Source organism: Pavona decussata, unplaced genomic scaffold, assembly GCF_977016875.1.
Source record: "Pavona decussata unplaced genomic scaffold, jaPavDecu1.1 SCAFFOLD_156, whole genome shotgun sequence".
In the NCBI taxonomy this organism is placed as follows: domain Eukaryota; kingdom Metazoa; phylum Cnidaria; class Anthozoa; order Scleractinia; family Agariciidae; genus Pavona; species Pavona decussata.
The window spans coordinates 5,607,796-5,626,928 of NW_028145568.1; the positions used below are offsets into that span (position 1 = coordinate 5,607,796).

General features: G+C 36.3%; 1 protein-coding gene across 4 annotated transcripts in view; it reads right to left on the bottom strand.

The window, feature by feature from the left end:
* Positions 1-2,682: 2,682 nt before the first annotated feature.
* Positions 2,683-19,133, bottom strand: part of LOC146465511 (zinc metalloproteinase nas-15-like) — a 41,089-nt gene continuing 24,638 nt past the window's right edge. The window contains exons 1-9 of one of the 4 annotated variants that reach the window (XM_085128431.1): positions 14,601-14,726; positions 11,905-12,078; positions 11,333-11,471; positions 9,651-9,742; positions 9,110-9,193; positions 7,333-7,475; positions 6,684-6,762; positions 4,817-4,837; positions 2,683-2,970 (exon numbers count right to left, since the gene is read on the bottom strand). In XM_085128431.1, the coding sequence (XP_084984557.1) occupies positions 2,867-2,970; positions 4,817-4,837; positions 6,684-6,762; positions 7,333-7,475; positions 9,110-9,193; positions 9,651-9,742; positions 11,333-11,471; positions 11,905-12,078; positions 14,601-14,658 (894 nt within the window). In that variant the 5' untranslated portion in view covers positions 14,659-14,726 and the 3' untranslated portion in view covers positions 2,683-2,866. Of the gene's footprint in view, positions 2,971-4,816; positions 4,841-6,683; positions 6,763-7,332; positions 7,476-9,109; positions 9,194-9,650; positions 9,743-11,332; positions 11,472-11,904; positions 12,079-14,600; positions 14,727-19,133 lie in introns of those variants that run through there. The other 3 variants (XM_085128429.1, XM_085128430.1, XM_085128427.1) reach the window with 3 other exon arrangements.

Sequence of the window (19,133 nt, forward strand, 5' to 3'; positions counted from 1 at the left end):
TTTTTAAAATCAGTTCACAAAGCAAATACATAGACAGGAAGTCAAAACAAAACAACGAGAAAGCCCTAAGTTTTAATAAGTACAGCTACGTGAACGTTACATTTAAAAGGAATTTTGCTTAGGCTTCGTAGGAAAACGATAAGTGCGTATGTTTTTGTTTTGTTGTTGTTTTTTTTCGTCGTCTTGGGTAACTTAGGTTGTAACGACCTAAACTATGCTGTTAGTTACCTCCAGACGCACTTTAAAGGAACAGAGTCCGGCAATAATATTGAGATATCCATGCTATAATACTTTAAATACCACAACCATTTATTGTTTTAGGCATAGGTTGATTTTATTTCGAGATAATAAAACAAGCTTCAAACAACCTTCTTCTTCTAATTATTATTAGTATAAATCTACTAGTGTTCTACCACGAATGCCGTTCTCTGATTGGCTACGCTACTCGCTATCTATTCTGTGATAGATAGTGAGTAGCGGTTTTCAACAAAATGGCGGCCGCTTCGTCGCGTTTTCGAAGTGTCTGCTATGAGGATATAATTAATTTACTTGTTTAGTTTTGAACAACTAGTAGATTTATACTAAAACAATTAGATTATTCGCTCTCGATTTCTATGCATGAAAGCTGATTCGGGCTGCGCCCTCACCAGCTATCACGCGATAGAAATCTCGAGCTCATAATCTAATTGTTAAGTAGTAGTAGTAGTAGTAGTAGTAGTAGTAGTAGTAGTAGTAGTAGTAGTAGTAGTAGTAGTAGTAGTAGTAGTAGTAGTAGTAGTAGTAGTAAGTAGTAGTAGAAGTAGTAGCAGTAGTACACAGCAGGTAATATTTATACACGATGAAAATTACAGCAGGGCTAATGATAAAATAACAAATTTCGACTCATTTCAATACTTAAAAACTTAAACTGGTTACATTGAACCTAAAACGATCAACTTAGACATATTTACATTTAATCAGAAGTCTAAAGTATTCACAGAAGAATACTCTTTAGTTTATTTTTAAAACAGTCTGTACCAGATAGCTCCCTTGTTTGCGTATCCAGAGAGCTCCAAAAACTTATCGATTTGCAATAAGTATATTTGCGATGGAAGTTCGTTTTCAAAAGCGGTACCTCAAAGTTTAGTTTCATTCGTAGATTGTATTGGCAAGTACACTTCTATAAATATTTTTGGATAGAGACAGGAGCAGTTTCTTATAAAAAAATATATATATATATGAGCCAAAAGTAGCAACATCAGCTTGTTCAAATCATACATCGACAACCAGTTTGCATGAGCTAGGACCTTATCTCTGGGTGTGTACAAGTCTTAATCATAAATTATTTTTGGCGACACGTACGTCGATCCTGTCAAGCTCGCCAAAGAGGGTTTTTCCGCAGGAACTCCGTAGTATCAACGCATAGGTCACGGAAGAGATAATAATTTAAAAAAAAAACTGTTTCACTGACATTTTATAAAGCCTTATATCCGAAATCAGTTCTACCATTTAAAAAAACAGCTTTTTCACCAGAAAATATTTCAGTGATTTTTTTTTTAATCAGGTCGGGTATCGCATTTCATGGGGGGAAATTAAAGTAAAATGGTCATGTCAACATTTCACGAACAGTTAAAATGGAAATTCCGGCACGTTTCACGCGGAGTGAACGACGACGTTTGTAGACATAAACTTGCATTATTATTCTCATTCATTTATTATTGTTTAAGATTTTTAGTAAACATCCAAAGTACTTTTTTATATAATTTGCTGTCCTTACTACGTGGGATTTTCTGGGCAATTTACAATCTGGGGTGTACTATTTTTTAAATTTGTTTTTTATCTATGGAACGCAGGAATTGTTTTGTCTGATCATTGTGCTTCCTGCTTGTTTTTATAATATATTAGCTAAAGCTTTTGAAGGTAAGCAAAATATCGAAGGCTCTACAGACAAGACCTGTGACTAATATAGGTCAAGTGTATTGTGACTGTCCCTGCAAAATAAGAAACGAAAGACAAACAAAATCATGGATCACGATGAACTTGACTATCACGGCAAACGGCTGCTAAGCAATCGAAATAAAACAGGTTAATAACGTTTCGAAATCCCATTTTCGCAACAAAACATCACTATGTGATTTCAGACGACAGACGACCACTATTGTCACCTAAAGTATACCTTGGGCTGATCGATTTTTATTCATATTTCGAGATAATAAAGCACGCTTCAAACAACCTCCCTGTTGTAATGAATTAAAAAAAATGTTTTACTTTAACATTGTCGCTTTTTTGTCACTGCTCGGTTCTGAGGTCCTGCGGTATTTGTTTGGTATACAGCTTGTACGTTCTTGTTAAATTGATCTTTAACTAAGTTGTGCTAAATGTGAGCCTCGACGTAAGCCCTCACGATGATTCTCAGGGATGAAGCAAAAATCCCTTGAAACTTGCAATACTCTAAGGATTCGATCAAGCCGGATTGTAAATTTGTGATAAGTACAAAAAAGTCTCTCAACAAACAAGAAATGAGCTAAATCGATTTCTCAAGTCCGAACGGCCAGAACGTTTTAACAAAGACTACCTCTTAAGTTGCTTGCGTGAACGCATTAGCAGATAAAGTGTTCAAAATTTGCACGATTCGAAATGGATGTAAATTGTCTCACGAACATCTCGGCGTTTAAATAAAACCAATAACAACAAACATTATAAATGACCTAACAACCATTTTTATTTATGTTAATATTACAAGTCTTATTGAAAAGTGACAAATTTATCATGTCAAATGTCAATGCGAAATTAAATCTGATAAATGAACCTGCGCTTTACGGTTAGGGGAATTTATCTACTCTAGCTTGTTATCTAGATTAACTGTTAGATCCATCGTTGCCAGTACTTAGCACCTTCTGCAGGTCTTCGGACAGTAAAATCGGACTCTTCTGCTCCATCTGCAAAATCTTCGGTAAGACCTGCAGAAGCGAGACCTGTCGCGACAAGAGCCTGAAAAAAATATATTAATTATAAGATCAAAGGAAGTGTAAATTTACATGCTTTGTTCACAAGAAAACAAGTCTACTAGCTAACTTTTGAAAACTTCATCAAGTTTAGTCCTTTTCCTTCTCATTTCACTTATATCTTTTACGAATTTGATTTCCCAAAAGCGTTAATCTGTAAGCATTATCAATCACTTAAAAAAAATCGCACAGCCGGTTCACAGGTACTTGGATTGTTCGCCGACATCATGAGCGAGAATTAAAGACAATGAACACTGCTACTAACACTAACAGGAATAACACCAATATTAAAAGTTACAATAAGAATACACTAACGTAAGTATTAAAATTAACAGTAAGAATGTCAGTAAGAATACATATAGCAAAGGCTCCTTCACACTGTCAAAATTTATTTCAGAGAAACCTAATGTGATCAAAGTTACATTGTAGTTACGCTATGATGTGTTCAATTGTGTGTACATGTATAGTTTGATCAAAGTTGGGGTCAACGTTGGTTTACGTGTAAAAAAAAATATTTCAAATATTAATTTTTGGAACTACCGTGGAATACCGTGGACCTGATCATGAAGAAACTAGCAGAGTAAGCAACGACGTCTTTTAAACAAATTTGGAAACTAAAGAAAAGTTTCACAAGAAGCATATACAGGCTTATGACTCGAAATAAAATTCGTGGGCGCATGGGCAATTCAAGAGGCGATGCGTTTAAAAATCTTTGATGAAAAGTCACAGAAAAGCAGTTGGGTTCGATCAGTTCCCTTCACGGTCCTTCAAAGTGATTGACCAAATTGGATGAAAGCAGTTTTCACCATTAAACAGTCTCATCAAAAGAAACTTTGACAGTCTAAGAGCGTGATACTTCAGATTTGAATATGCACTGGTATTACCTGGGGTAGGACGAGTTGTTCTTGCTGAACAACAAAACATTATTTACAGCGTTATGAAATACTGTACTCAAGATTATAACTGAATTATCTATGTAAACACAATATTGTGAGATTATGCACTATGCATTGTAGACAAAACTGTGAAAAAGATAATCGAAAATTCTTACTTTGCTACTAAAATGGCTTGCTTTCGGTTTAGAGACGGAAAATTTCATATTTGCTTAGATTTAGAATGAAAATGGCTTTAGAAGATTTTTTTCTTTTTACATTTTTTTCATACAATTATAGAATAGATTACCGGCATCATACAATAAAATTTCCACAAATTATCCAACACGCAACACAGATCTACTACTTAGAAAAAACGGTCTTTGACCAGTGTAAAATGCTCATTAGCTTGGTGCTGATAATCTGATAATGAACATTCTTTGTTCGTCATCCAATAACTGGAATTAAAAAGCAGACTTGAATGTTCTACTACAGCTTAACTCCGGGTGTATAAAGCTATTCCTGTGAAATTTGTCAAGTCTTATGGACTTTTACGGAAGTATTATAAACGTTATTTAGGGTCAACGTTCCACATCCCCCCCCCCCCCCCATAGGGTTAAAAATGTACATTTGAACTCAATTCCAGTGATGATGCAATTAGGACAATCGCATGTACGGGAGACAGATGAGTTTCACAAATTAATTGATCAAACTGCGCGAAATCAGTTTCACCAATTAACCTACAGTTTCAGAAAAAAATAAAATTTCACAGTGTCACTCGACCCTTGCAACAACAACAATAACAATAATATTAATAATAATAATAATAATAATAATAATCTACCGCTATTTTCCTATTAACCAGAGCGCCTTACAATAATAAAAAATTCAAATTCTTCAGGAATAAACTATGTTCAAGGTGAAACTAAGTTATTTGGTATGAATACGACCGATTCTCACCTGGATTGGGACGAGGGCTTACTACTGAAAAAGAAAAAAACGAATATTATATTTATAATATTATAAAATATTATTACAATTGAACTAGATAAATTTAACTAGATAAACTAAATCTTGTATGAGATTGTGAACTACGCATTGTGTACGAAACCGTGAAAAAGACACTCGGAAATCTTACTTTGCTACTAAAATGGCTTCCTTTCAGTTAAGAAAAGTAAAATACCTCATTTGCATAAAATAGGATTGGTTAACCGCAGTAAAAAAGGCTTTTTTTCGAACAGAGCTAAGGTTGAGCCTAAAAACAGGACATTACATCATATTTTCATGAAGCTGGCGAATATTATCACAACAATACACCACAAAATTATCCAACGAACTCAAGGAGCTACCACTCAATAAACGATTTTTCGCCCGTTTAATTATTAAACTTGTCTGGACGCTCTTCGTTAGTCTTTTTATGACTGAAGAAAATTAATCGTCGTAAACAACAGGTTTGGAAGTTCTAAGGCCCCTTATATGGCGTACAAGCTTAATAAATGTCATAAATAAGGCTCCTTTTTAACGGCAATGCAAAGACAAGCACGTGTACAGGGGTCCACACAAACTATTTGAAACGCAAATGGAAACACAGGACTCGACACGTTTTGTGGAAAGAGCACCGTACTGCAAAGCGGTAGGTCAGACTAAAGTATGAGTAACATGTTTTCTAGCTTTTGTTTTATTGACGACTTTCCGCCATAATGTAACTACTATAAGTATGATATCTAGGTAACTTAGCTTAATTGGGAAGGCCGAATCACGGATAAGCTTTATAGTTTCTTTTTGGTTTACCCCGTCACTTTATCATTATTATTATTATTAATATTATGTATATATATATATTTTTTTGTTCATTGTAACTTAATTTGTATTACCTAAGTGTCTGTTATTGTCATTTTTTGTTTTCTTTATGTGTGGCAAATAACATTAATAAATAAACAAATAAATGAATAAATAAATAAATAAAGAAAGAAAGAAATAAATAAAACAAATAAATAGGTTCGAATCCCAGCCGACCCAAACACCAAGATCTTTCAGAAATAACTGGCAATCATTGTCCCTGTATTCATCACCTTGTATCAGTTAAGATGATCGTTTCTTTAATTTGAACGTTGATGTAAGCCGCCTTCCTTGTCTCGTACAGTTCCTCGTATAAATTAATAAGGGAGGGGGGGGGGGGGGGGAAAGGATCCCACTCACTTTTTGAAAAGAGAAGGGTACGTGGTCCTCAGTGAGTACGGCAACATGACGCAACTCCAGCGGCAACGACAACAAAAACGCCAATTTGGAAATATATTTTCACATTATCTGATTTACTTTGCGATTATTTAAAGCCGTTGAACTTGTACAATGCGGCAGAATAAACCTAGAACACAATTAGTAGCGACAGCATTCAAGTTTCCGTCGTGTGCCTATGTTTCCCTTGGGATTTTTAATTTGACCATTTTACGTTGTACTAACATTTTGGCGCAAGTGCAGAGCCATTATTTTGTTCATTAAACCTTTTTCTTGTTGTTTTTGTTGCTGTTATTTTTGATTTAGTTTTTTAGGTTCATTGCCGTTCAGATTGTCATGTTTGCGTCAGCGTCCCTGCCACGCAATTCTGCTGAAGCAGCCAAATTTACTGATAAAAATAAAATTAATGAGCTTCAACAAAGTGGAACTTCACTTCTCGGTTATTGAAAGGACTCTGTACTTGCCGTCTTAATTTGTTTGTGTCGCTAGTGTAAGCCGCATCTTTTGGATTTCAATGCACAAAATTTGACTGCAATTTGACGAATTTGGACAATTATCAACATGTGGTGATAAAGGCATTTGTATTACATACCTCCTCGACGACACCTGTACAGAAGATTCGCCTGCTGGGCATCTATCCGACTCAAACCCCGTCGCTGACCAATCCTCACCTTGAGAAAGAAGGAAATCTAAATTATTTGGTGGAGCATCAATGTGTTTTCACATTTAACTTTCATCATCTATAGCCAAGCATCAACCCGCAACCTCAAAAAAGTAAGCCGCTGATTCGCGGAAAAAAATGTCTTTTACGGCGTCAAAAGGCTACCTATACCTAATTGTACTATTTAACATCCTAGAATCTGAAGGCCTGTATGACGATTTTGAATCTCTAGTAACAAAAGTCAAATCACAACTGACACAGTTGTATATTCCCGTTTTGTCATTCCTTTCCTTCCTACCCTATTTCATGCTTTCCTTGTTTTTTTTTTATTCTCCTGTGTTGCCTTTATTATTCTTCATTATTTTAGTCCTCCCAAAAACCTTCCCTTACTCTTGTATCTTTGATATTATAGCCAGTCAGTTTGCCTTCCTACTTAGCAGTAAAAGTCATTCTTTCTTTTTGTCATCCTGGCCCACCTAGATTAGCTTTGCTACCTGCGGCGCCAAGAAATTGTACATGTAAATTTATTCAAACACCTTATAAAGTTGAAGTTGAAGCACTTATTCCTAAGGTAACTTACCCCTCGCCGCTTAGGAACTATTGTGGGCTGTCGATTCTTGCTGAATGCTGTGGGCCCATAATGCATCACACTGTCGTAATCGTATGGAGTTCCAAGAGAATCAACAAGCGATCTAGGGTACTTCCGGAAATTATGTTCTAATCCTAAAAGATATTTTATTTGGTTATCATTATACTCATATATTATACTCAATATAAGTGGTTGTCTTGTGCTACTTTCGTGTCTCAGGTTAAGTGGATAATAATCCGAGATTCATTAGGCATTTAAACAAACTATAAAAGGGTAGTAATCTTCTCCACGTATTTTTTCATGTTCTCGGGTCATTTATCGAGGGTACTGATTCATAAACAAGAAATGATGTCGAACATTGACACTTGCTAAATGAGGCAGTGTGAAGGCTAGCTTTCCAATCAGTTGAAAGTTGACAGTTGTAGGGCAGTTTTCATTGGACCAAAAGTTCCTGAAAATCATGATGAGGAATCGATTGGAGCAAAAATTTCCGGAATGAAATGTCAGGTATTCCTCACGAAGTTGTCCTAATATTTCAGAAATCAGAACAACCTGAAAATTCCGTTCCATTTGGCCATTGCTAGACGTAAATTCACTGAATTTTATTTCGCTTTACATAGAAAACTCGTGAATGCAACGGATTGCAGCCGGTTACAGTTAACTGGAAATACCGTTCCATTCGGCACCTTCGGGGCTGTTTACATGGAGGGAGCTAGCTAGGAAGATCCTAGCACTATGAAGATCCTAGAAGGTGAAACAACTTTTCAGTTGGTTTACATGCAGAAATTTCGGTCGGAGTGGTTACCAAGAGAAGAAGGAAAAGAAGAAAAATTGTCGGCCTTTAGATGCTGAACGCTTGGCTGCCGCCGTTTTGTTCTTTTTTGTTCCTAGTACTAGGATGTTCCGAGCGAAGGTAGTTTACATGGAGCTAGGATCTTCCTATCTCTCAGCTAGGAATATCCTATCTCTAGAAGATCCTAGTACTAGGGCCAAGTACAACTTTTTGCATGTAAACTGAATACGCAAAACATATGGCGCTAGGATGATTCGCCTCCTAGGATCTTCCTAGTGCAAGGATCTTCCTCCCACCATGTAAACAGCCCGTTAATTTTTCGAAAACTCAAACCGGAACGTTTGACCGACTGGAAAGCGCCCACAATGTTTCCTGTTCGGTTTAGGTTGGTTTCAGTCTAGCACGTATCTTGAGACGTTATTTATTATTATTATTATTATTATTATTATTATTATTATTATTATTATTATTATTATTATTATTATTATTATTATTATTATTAACTGTTTTTATTTAGTGTTGCTATTAGTGCTTTAACTCCTATTTCTTTTATGACACTGAAACTAAAGGTTATCATAAATCTATTGTTATGCTTTTCCGGAAAAAATGGCTGTGTGACGGGCCAGTCTCTGGCAAGAGAATGATTGTTTGACCAAAACAATTGGATGCTTGATACTTCTGACGGTATTCTAACTTGACTAAGCAAACATTCATCCTATTAAAGTGTTGCGGGCCTTCTGTGAAAATAGTGCAACAATACCTCCACTTGGTTACACATTATTCTAGAAAAGCGAGGGATAGAAATTAACTGATGTGTTGAAAGGAACTACCCATTATCTCTTATAGTGTATATTCAAACAAACAAAGAAAACACCCTGAGAAAGGTTTGCCCCACTTTTCTCAAGTCTCAAGGACATTTTTAGTACACTAGGTGGTCAATTATAATTTTTTTTTTTTCGATTAAAATATATTTACCTGGCCGTACGTTCTGGAGTAATATCGTGACAAAGTTATCTCTATCGGGACGGGACTGCTCATGGAAAAAGCCAAGTGCATGCGCTGCAAAAACAATGTGACCATTTTCAGTGTTCAGGTTAAAAAAAAATATTTAAACCCTACATCAATAGACAGTGCAAATAGACTAATACATGAAACAAGTATCACATCATGACTCTCCCTCTGAAGTTGTCATGCAAGAAAAACTAGTATGGTACCCAAGACACATGTGGATATATTTAGGGCCTTTGTAGATAGTCATTTCGGTCGCGATTTAACTGATCATGATAACTTGAACTCAGGTAACAGGCTGCAGATTCATTGGTCGGGTTTTGATTATCTTCACAACTTAATCGGTCTATTACACGCGATGATTTCACTTGCTTTTTAGTTAAGTAAGCCAACGTTATTTTTTGCTCAATTAGAGAAGAAAGCCAAGATAAAGTAAAAGCATCCAATGCCTTACTGGAGACGAAGAATACTGCCTTAATACTAAAAGAAATGTAACTTTTATTCTTACCAATTTCATGAGTAACGATCCCCTGTGTCCAACAACCTTGGCCGATGGTGATAACCTGTCCTCTAGGACGTCTTCCTACTGCTGACGAACAGCTAATAAGACAGATTTAGAGTATCATTTTACGATCTTAGTTCTATGCTACCTCTTAGTGTGCTTTACTGGGGGCTTCACCTTTAATCTGCCAGATATCGTTTGTTAGAAATGCGTACGTTTAAAGTCATTCCACGCATTTAAGGACGGTGCCTACTTATGCTACTATGCATACGTTCTGCGCATCTTGAGATACTTGGGTTTCCTATGAGTGGTGCCTGCTAATACAAGGATATTTTCTCAGTAAGTGCTCTTGGTATCCAAAATGAAAATTGAGGGTAACCATGCTTTTTTTTTTTTTAGAGATAATAAAGCTTTAGTTTGGAAAAAAAACGCCATACGTTGCTCTGTATTGTATGGCTTTTTAGAATAATTGTTGCTTAATTATCTCAAAAAAATGCGTGGTCACCTTCAATTTTCTTTTTGAATTCCATTACTCGGCCTTGCTAAGATCTGCTTCCCCCGCATAGTCATGAACCACGCAAAATTACTTCGGTAATAGTAGGCACTGTCCTTAAAATGAAACCAGACTAATTGAAAGGCTGACACGACAGCAAAAGCAATTAGTACAACTGCAGGACTTCTAAAGGCTAAAGTAGGTTCAGTGAAAGAAAAAAACAGCTCCATAAGCTTAAATTTGAAATTAAACATACGTAGTTTTTCAGATAATTTTCAGATCCACAGAGCTAAAAACTATTTAACAAAATCGCTTGTGAACAAGGTTTCTTTGAAAATCAAATTACTAGTGATGAATACTACGCAAATATGACGGAATAAGGCATTAAAGGGTTGTAGCCATGTAACCCGAACAGATCTTTAAGAGTTTCATTTGTCGTCACTCACAATCCAACTCTGCCAAACAACCAAAATTTGTTTTAAAAACAACCCATCCCCTATTCCTCTGAGCTTCTCCATGTACTCGTCAAAGAAACACTCGTTGTCGTTTACCCTCGTCTTCCTAATTTCCGTGCTACCTGGTTTCCATGGTATATAATACAATTCCAAATGTGGATGTTTGACTTGCCCTCATATTGATAATGGAAGAATAACCTACAACAGTAGCATGAGAAAAGGAGGCAAAACAACAAATAATCATTTTACTAGGTATCTGCTTTTTCTATACGTACATTGAGTTAATTCACAACAACGACGCAGAGTTGGATTGTGAGTGACGACAAATGTAACACTGTTAGATCTGTTGGTTACATGACTGCAATGCTTTAATGCCACAACAAAGTATCCAGCCGAAAAGGGAACGCTTACCTCATTACTTTAAAGGCATAAAACTTGACCTCCGCAAGCTTAGAACCGTCGTTGTGAACATGGATTAGTATCTTTAAAAGCCGAGGGTTTTTTTTTTTTTAATTTTTTTATTTTTTCTTATTCCATATGTGTACAGTGTGAAATTTCCCAGCTTTAATTTATTGCAGTGCTTTCTGGGAAGATGGTAACTTCCTCCTTTCTTCATGAGGATAAAAAGCCCATACAAGGACATTATACTACGTACTAACATGGAATGCAGGGAAAAAATCCCTTACATCAAGAGCGCTTGTGTGATCACTAATTACTCAGTACAAGATTAGTGTTCTTACCGCCCTCGATCTTGGGGACGACCTCTGAAGAGGACGTATGCTGCGTCATTGGCTCTTCGCAGTCTAAAGCGGATACATGTTTTTGAGCTCCATTCTCTCATTCCAGCTCTAACGGCGGCCATTGCTCCAGAATTCCTACCTAGAATGAAGATAATTACGCACTAGACAAGTTATTAACAAGAAATAATCTAACTTCTTACAAACACAAGCGCCCATGAATACATGTAGCGATGTCACTCAATAATGCATGCATAAATTGATCAATTCATTGATTAATTGATTCAGAACTTCCTGTTTTGGTTAGCCTTTATTTTAAAGGAAGTAGACCATAGTCCCTTGTTATAATGAGTCAGTCAGTCCTTTGTTACAATTAGTCCGTCATTTGGTTGGTTGGTTGGTTGGTTGGTTGGTTGGTTGGTTGGTTGGTTGGTTGGTTGGTTGGTTGGTTGGTTGGTTGGTTGGTTGGTTGGTTGGTTGGTTGGTTGGTTAGTTAGTTAGTTAGTTAGTTAGTTGCAATGTGATTATCAGAAACTTATCAAGTTTTAAATTGATTGAATTTACCAAGAACTTACTAATTGAAGAATCTATTTGATAGACTAGGACACCACCAGGCCACAAGTTGTTTCTGATTGAACCCCTCTTCCGATCACTGTCGACATCCTCTCCATTCTCGGCGTGGTGTCTTTGCTCCGGAGAAAGTTCCATGTCTCCTTCAAACAGGTTAGGGTCTTGACTGTTTTCATTCTCTGCAAAACGAGAAGCAAGCATTACGGTTTTTAAATTGTGGCCATTTTCTTTGCCCTAACTCTTTCCCTTTAAGTCTGTCCTTTAAAAGGTGACAAGTAGTGTTCTATTTGCCTCTGGCGCAGTAGAGCAACGAACCACTCCAGTAAACACCAAATCTTCCTCCCCTGCGCCTCTTAACACCTCCGGAGGAAGAAAACTTTCTCAAATATGAGAGACCGACTTCCTTTTTGTTGCGGCAAAGCAAATGTAGAAATATTTCAGGTTTTCCGGGGAAGGGGTTAGTGGGTTCGCTTTATAGTTGTTTCTTTTTCAATGCTAAGCTTTCTGCATAACCATAACTGCGACGATCTATTCAAAAAGAAAACCCCTTTTTCTTGGCCAACTAAAAACGGATATCTTAATTGTTTAAGTAAGTAAAAGTAAAGTAAGTAAGTTTATTAACGTGACTAAACACTTAGCTAACCAGCTACTTTACAGTAAGTAGTCACAAAATAAAATAGTAATAATAATAATAAAAGGAAAAAGTAATGAAAATGATAAATGAAAATACTGAAAAAGATGAGAAAGATACTATTTACAATGTTTCTAAGATTATTGAATATATAGTATAAAATTGTATAAATGTTTTAAAATATATCGGCATTTGATTACAACAGGTGGCGGCCGTATCCGTATCTAATATTAGGAATTCTTAACTTCAATAAACGTAATCAGTAGAACCTAATCATATTTCATCTCTTCAATCACATGAGGCTATAATGCGAGTTTTAAATTCTGTACGTTCATTAAGCGAACAGCGAATTTCTAACTAAACATACATGTAGAAATGGCGTTTTTCAGCTGAATTTAGCCAATAACCATTTACCGTTTTAATTCAGCCTTCCTACAATTTTTCTCAACCAAACATTCACAAATGTTTGCACCTTTTTTTAAAACTTGTATGTTATTGTAATATATTCACAAGACGGGCTTGAAAAGTCTAATGCGGTACACAAAAAATAATCAGGGTAATCAGGGGCAGAGGTCCCTGGAGTACCAGGAGGTACTAAAGCGGACAAGTTTGTTGGACCGTCTCACTTCAAGCCAATTAGTCGCCAAATTCTCCTGCACCCAGAGTCCTCCCGGCTGAATTCTCACGGAATTAGCGGATCAGCTCAATCGTAACTGTTTTATGGGCCAAATATCTATTTATTTGCCTCTCTTTGTTCAATCTTTCAAAGTCAAATACATAAACATAAAATCGATTGCCATACTCACTGTGTGAACTTTTATTTCGTAAAATCATGAATTGACCAAGCCGCACTTTCGCAGCACCAAATTTTCTATTTATTAATGACAACCGACATGGCCTCTCTTATAAGCCTGGTGGTTTCTTGAGGTTTCCTCACCATTACCTTGACTTGTAATTTGAATGTTTTCTTCTTTTAGTAAGGTAAATAAATGATGATAATGATAATTGACAACGTTAACCCTTCATATCCAATTTGAGACAATATTTCAAATTAAAAGACTTGTCTGGATTTTTACCCACGTCACATTTTTTTGGTTAAATGTTAATATATTAGAGAGATTAAGAATCGCGTTTACGGCAAACGGCAAACGTGAGATTAGCGTTATGTTTCCTTGAAATAAGAGTACAAAGAAGAGAATAGTGCACACCAATTCTAGCCTTTGATGCTAACGCAAAACTACAAAATTTGACGGAGAAACTGAAAATAACAAGTGGCAAATATAGGAAAAACATGGTCACGTGGTCATATCTCACGATTGCCATTTGCCGTAAACGTCATTCTTAACCTTTCTAATATGTTCAACATATAACTCTGACTCAGTATTCTTTACTGGAGTAACTTATGGCTAAAAATTCGGGTCATGTCGCATAACAATATTTCATTTTGCTACAGTCGCTCTCACTTTACAACTGAGCCGTTTTCTTGTTTAAACTGATATATTTTTTTGCTTTCAAAGCTATTTAAATGAACCATTGGTATTTTTTCTCTGCAACATCTCGATTTAAACCTTTTACCCAATCATCATTGCAAGCTTTTTTTTCTCAACTAACTTACAGACCCAGTACTGAAGAGTAGTATGTGATTGTTGAAAAACAGTGCCTTAATTTTCTCAAAGTTGCTTTCTACTGTTATTCAAGTACAATTTAAAAACCTGAGATTACAAACGAATTGCAAGTAGTGGCAAATATTAATTGCGTTGTTGGCAAAAAATATATATGTATACGTTATACGATAATTGTGCTATTCAGCTGTTTATAGTTACGATGTAGAAGTTTTAAAGCCTCTTGGGTTTTGCCTGCAAACAAACATTAACGCCTTTCCATTTTCGGTCTACCTATGATGACCGAGCTGACAACTTATATTATCTCGAATTCTACTTCTATATGTGAAGACAAACAAGCTACAGAAGACGATCAACTAAGACCTACTTTTTTTTAAACTACAATTTTGTTGCTAAAGGTGAACTGGTAAGGAAAGACCAAATTTAAGAAAAGACCCGCAAAATTTACCGTCAGGACTGTTGCTCAGCGCTGTTCCAATCAACAAAAGAAGGACAAGCCACTTCATGATGGTTTCTTTGCAGGCCGTTAAACAACAGTAGTATTTGCCACCTCCGAGAAGAACATACTGAATTTGACAGCTGCTAGCTATCTGTTTTATACACTGGGATTAGCAATATCAATATTGACAATGCAGGGGTATTTTTAAATCTTTCTGTGTCAAATATTTTAAAGGGCCAATCAGGAATGATCATCTTAAGAGAGTACGCAAGCGTTTACAAAACCAGTGGGTAGCGGAGAAAACACTCGAGCAGTCAAGAAGGTGGAAAGGCGGCACATTAATCTACCGATTCTTTCAAAGTAATTACTGAACTTGCAAAAAATAAATTACGGTTATCCTTGTGTCTTTTTTCTTTGCTTTTCTTCAGTTTCGGACCTTCAAAGACTTTCGCAAAACGTCATGTTTTTCCGGAAGTGGTTCAGTTCAGGGCTGAAACGGCCACTTTCGTAACTCCCGAAATTCTTAAGCAGGTGTTAGTCTTTTTGTGACGTGCGACCATAGGTAACAAAATTAGCCCAGTTGTACCTATATCTCCTTATCTTCATATATTGCCCCTGAGAGACACCAACAGCTACCGACCGCCCACAGATCCAATGGACATTTATAAAAAAAAATGTTTGTTTGTTGTCTACACCCATTTTTAAAATTACGTGCACCGCGGAAGTAGATTTATCTGTTCCACGTGCCATGTTTTCAACATGCCATGTAACCAGGTCTAAGTCTTAACTGTAAGGACAACTGTTATTTGCGGTTGAACTCCACTTGGGGCAATGAAGATTTATTTATCTTCAGGTTGACGTGGGAAAATATCAAGAAGTCAATCCGAGATCAATAAATCGACAGTTTTGAAATTTAACGCCTTGCGAACAAAACGGCCGAATTCTCCCAGATGTTACGGAACAGAGCCGAGCGAAAGGAGATAAAAGTTTGAATCTTCCGGCTGAGAGCCGTGCTAATTTAACATGTTAACACATTTATCAGCCATTTTAGGTCTGTAGTGGCTGTTAATTTGTCGTTTCTTTTGCCAATAAGCGGAGAATTGCCCGGCTTAATAGTTAAAACGGTCTCTCAGCCTTTCACCTAGCATTGTAGCTATTCTTTGCTATGCACGTAACATTGAAAGTGGTTATAAGACAATAAAAAAATATCATTTCCGTCCAACCTTTTTCTAAGAATTGCTACCTTTGTTTTGATAATCTATTTCTGCACATGTCCAGTATCCAACATCCGTTCTGACCACTGTTACTTGCGTTTAATTCAAACGCGTATATGACATCACATGGCATTGCCCGCATATTTTCAATAAAAAATAAATTGTCAGTCACTGTTGGATTCCTTCAAATGTCCTTTGAAGTTGGCAGGAACTTTGCACTCTTTTTTCCATTTCATAATAACCTTTCACACTTTATCCGTAAAATGGACGGCCATATGTATGTACAGGCAGTTTCACACACAGTGAATTCAATTCATGTGCGCCCAGAGCTCTACATGTCGCTTTCAATTAAAAATATACCTGCTCAGTTCTAAGTCATGTATACAAACCCATATTTCCAATTATGTGGGAAACGTACTCAAAAGGCAACAGTCATCTTCAATTTCTTTTATTTTCATTATCATTGTAATTATTTTACGCAATTTCTTTTGATAGCACCGCGATCGACAATATTTCGGCGGCATTGGATAAAGCATTGCGATTATGGTTGAGTTTCGGCACTAGTAATCAGCTCCCCTTCCTAGAGCGCCGGTATCGCAGTGTTAATCCACGATTCAATGACTCTAGTACAAAATCAAAGTTAACATTGTTCTGAAAACATGATTGACCCTTTATTATAAAATAATAACAATAATAATAATAATAATAATAATAATAATAATAGCAACAATAATTTCAACTGTAGCGTGACCTTAGTTCAATTTGCTCAAGAATTAGCAGAATGCGATTTCTTTTTAGTGGTTATATGTACTCCATTAGTAAACTCAATGGTTCAGTGTTTTAAGCGTTATAAATTAAGTTGCTCTGTTTTCTTCATTGGCAGACCGCGTTATTAACGTCATTCGATATCGCCCTTTAACTCATGCTTCCACACTACTTCCGAATTTGGTTAAGGACATTGTTTTCAAACGGCCACAAATATATTTTTCTGCTTTTTTAAGCATGTGGCCACAAGAGTAGCCTCCCACGCGGTCGTTTTTAGGACTAGTTAGTCCTAAAAACGACCGGAGGTAATACGATTCCCGCCCCTAAAAACGACTGCGTCAGCAACGGGAGGCTACCACAAGAGAAGAAATAACCGAGCTTTATTATTCAACACATTGTAACAGTGTCCAAATATAGTCATGGTGCATGGTGATTATTCGTCGTCCGTAGTCAACAGATCTTCTGCGATATACGTCATTTCGAGTGTCGGGGAGAAAATCACCAAAATGAAAATATATTTTGCAATAAAACTGTGCTTTGATATCAATGTGTTGAATAAAAAATAAAACAATTATCCTGCACAATCTTGCGAAGTATCCCCTGATTTTAGCTAACTCTACCTAAGGCCTTGTTGGCTAAGTATCTTGCCATATTTGGCGTGATTTCGCAGCATATAAATTGTTAAATATCTGCCGTCACAAGGCATGCGTTCCTCAAAACCTCCGAAAACATTTCAAGCCCCGAAAAACTAATTTATTTGCAATGTTCATTACCATAATTTTATTTTTTTTTAATAATTTTGAACGTAGCCGAGGTTCAAAACGCTCCCCAATTGACAAACGCATTGGACTAGATTGTACTAAAAACTAACGATAGAAAACGAATTGGAAAAATACTTCTCACAGACGAAAACTATTCGGGAATTTTCAGAACCGGACCTCAGGCGAGAAACTTGCCAAACTACCACAAAGGAGAAGAAGAAGAAGAAGAAGAAGAAGAAGAAGAAGAAGAAGAAGAAGAAGAAGAAGAAGAAGAAGAAGAAGAAGAAGAAGAAGAAGAAGAAGGGCAAGTAGCAAGTTCATATTACTGAACGATTACTTTGACTAAGTTTAGAAAACGATTTGCATTTAATTTCTATATTAACTTTGTGGTTAGCAGATAAATCTTTGGAGGACGATTCAAAATTTCAGTGTCCAATATCCAAACTCTCCACGTATTCTTCACAAGTCTATCATATTTTATGTTGAAAGCCAACTGATCACCGAGTCGCAAGTTTCGGCCATTTGTTTTGAAGTAGCATATACAAATAAAGCATTTCAAACTTGTTCTCACTCATCCATTAAGTGCGATCCACCCACAATAAACAACAACAACTGATTGATATTTGAATTCCGGCAATTTTCTGTTAAGAGCTGCTAATTACTTTAATTACCTCCTAAACATGATGGCTGTGAAAACTGCAATTAATCAAGATAACAATTAGAGTAACGAGCAAATATAAAGTCCAAATTATATGTGGCATTTTAGACGACTCAATGTATCTCATGATCAAGCCTAGCCTTAAAAAAATGCCAAAAGTCTTGACAACTACACAGAGTAATATAAGTCCTACATTTTGATTTGTTAGGTGGCTGCGGCCAGAGTACAAATTGGATTGATATACCTGCAATTTAAATTGCATTCAGCACGAAGTAAAAAAAAAGGTTAATAACAAATAATTATAAATCAAAATCAATTTTGCAAATAAAAGTCATAAACTTTGTTAGTGAACTTGTTTCTTGCCTGTCGCCTTGATTCACGATGACAATACTCAGTGCTGAACCTTATCAGTTCACCAATTTCTAAGCTAAGCAGTGGAACCCATTAGCTTTTGACCCTGATCAGAAGACTTGCTACATCTGCTCTACCTTTTTTTGTGTCAGGTTTATCTCACCGGTATAAGTATATTTTACAATTAGCGACAGAATACAATTAGGGTGAGTTTGATATAAAATGAAGCTCTACGACGCTCTGACTGCTCCTGTAAAAGTATGAAAAAGAGTGCGGCAGTGTTTAATAACCCTATGCGAGGCCTTTTCTTATCGCAATTAAGTTAGAGAATAATCGCTTAAGTATGGCCAAATCAGACAGAACTTTTACTTAAAGAAATTTTAATTTAATCGTATTTTGACATCACAGCCATAAACATTTTAATTACATATCAACATGAAGGCATTCATTCTGTTGCTTGACAACAAAATTGTTTTCGTGTCTAGGGACTCTTCCTCGCGTTGTTTCTTTCTGTGATTTGTTTATCACCTCGACCCACGTTAACATGCCGAAATAAAGTAAAGTTAAGAATCCAGTATCAATCAATCTACGCAATTTCCCCCTTACTTTAGAACTAAGTGCCGCCTTACTAACTAGAACTAAGTGCCGCCTTGTCATGTGGTTTGTTAATCGCCTCGAACTACGACCACGAGTTATTGCTTCCTTCAATTACGAACTTCGTGCCGCCTAAAATGAAATGCTTCCAATATTATCAAAAGGTCTGCACAGCAGGAAAGTCACAATACGTTTTAGA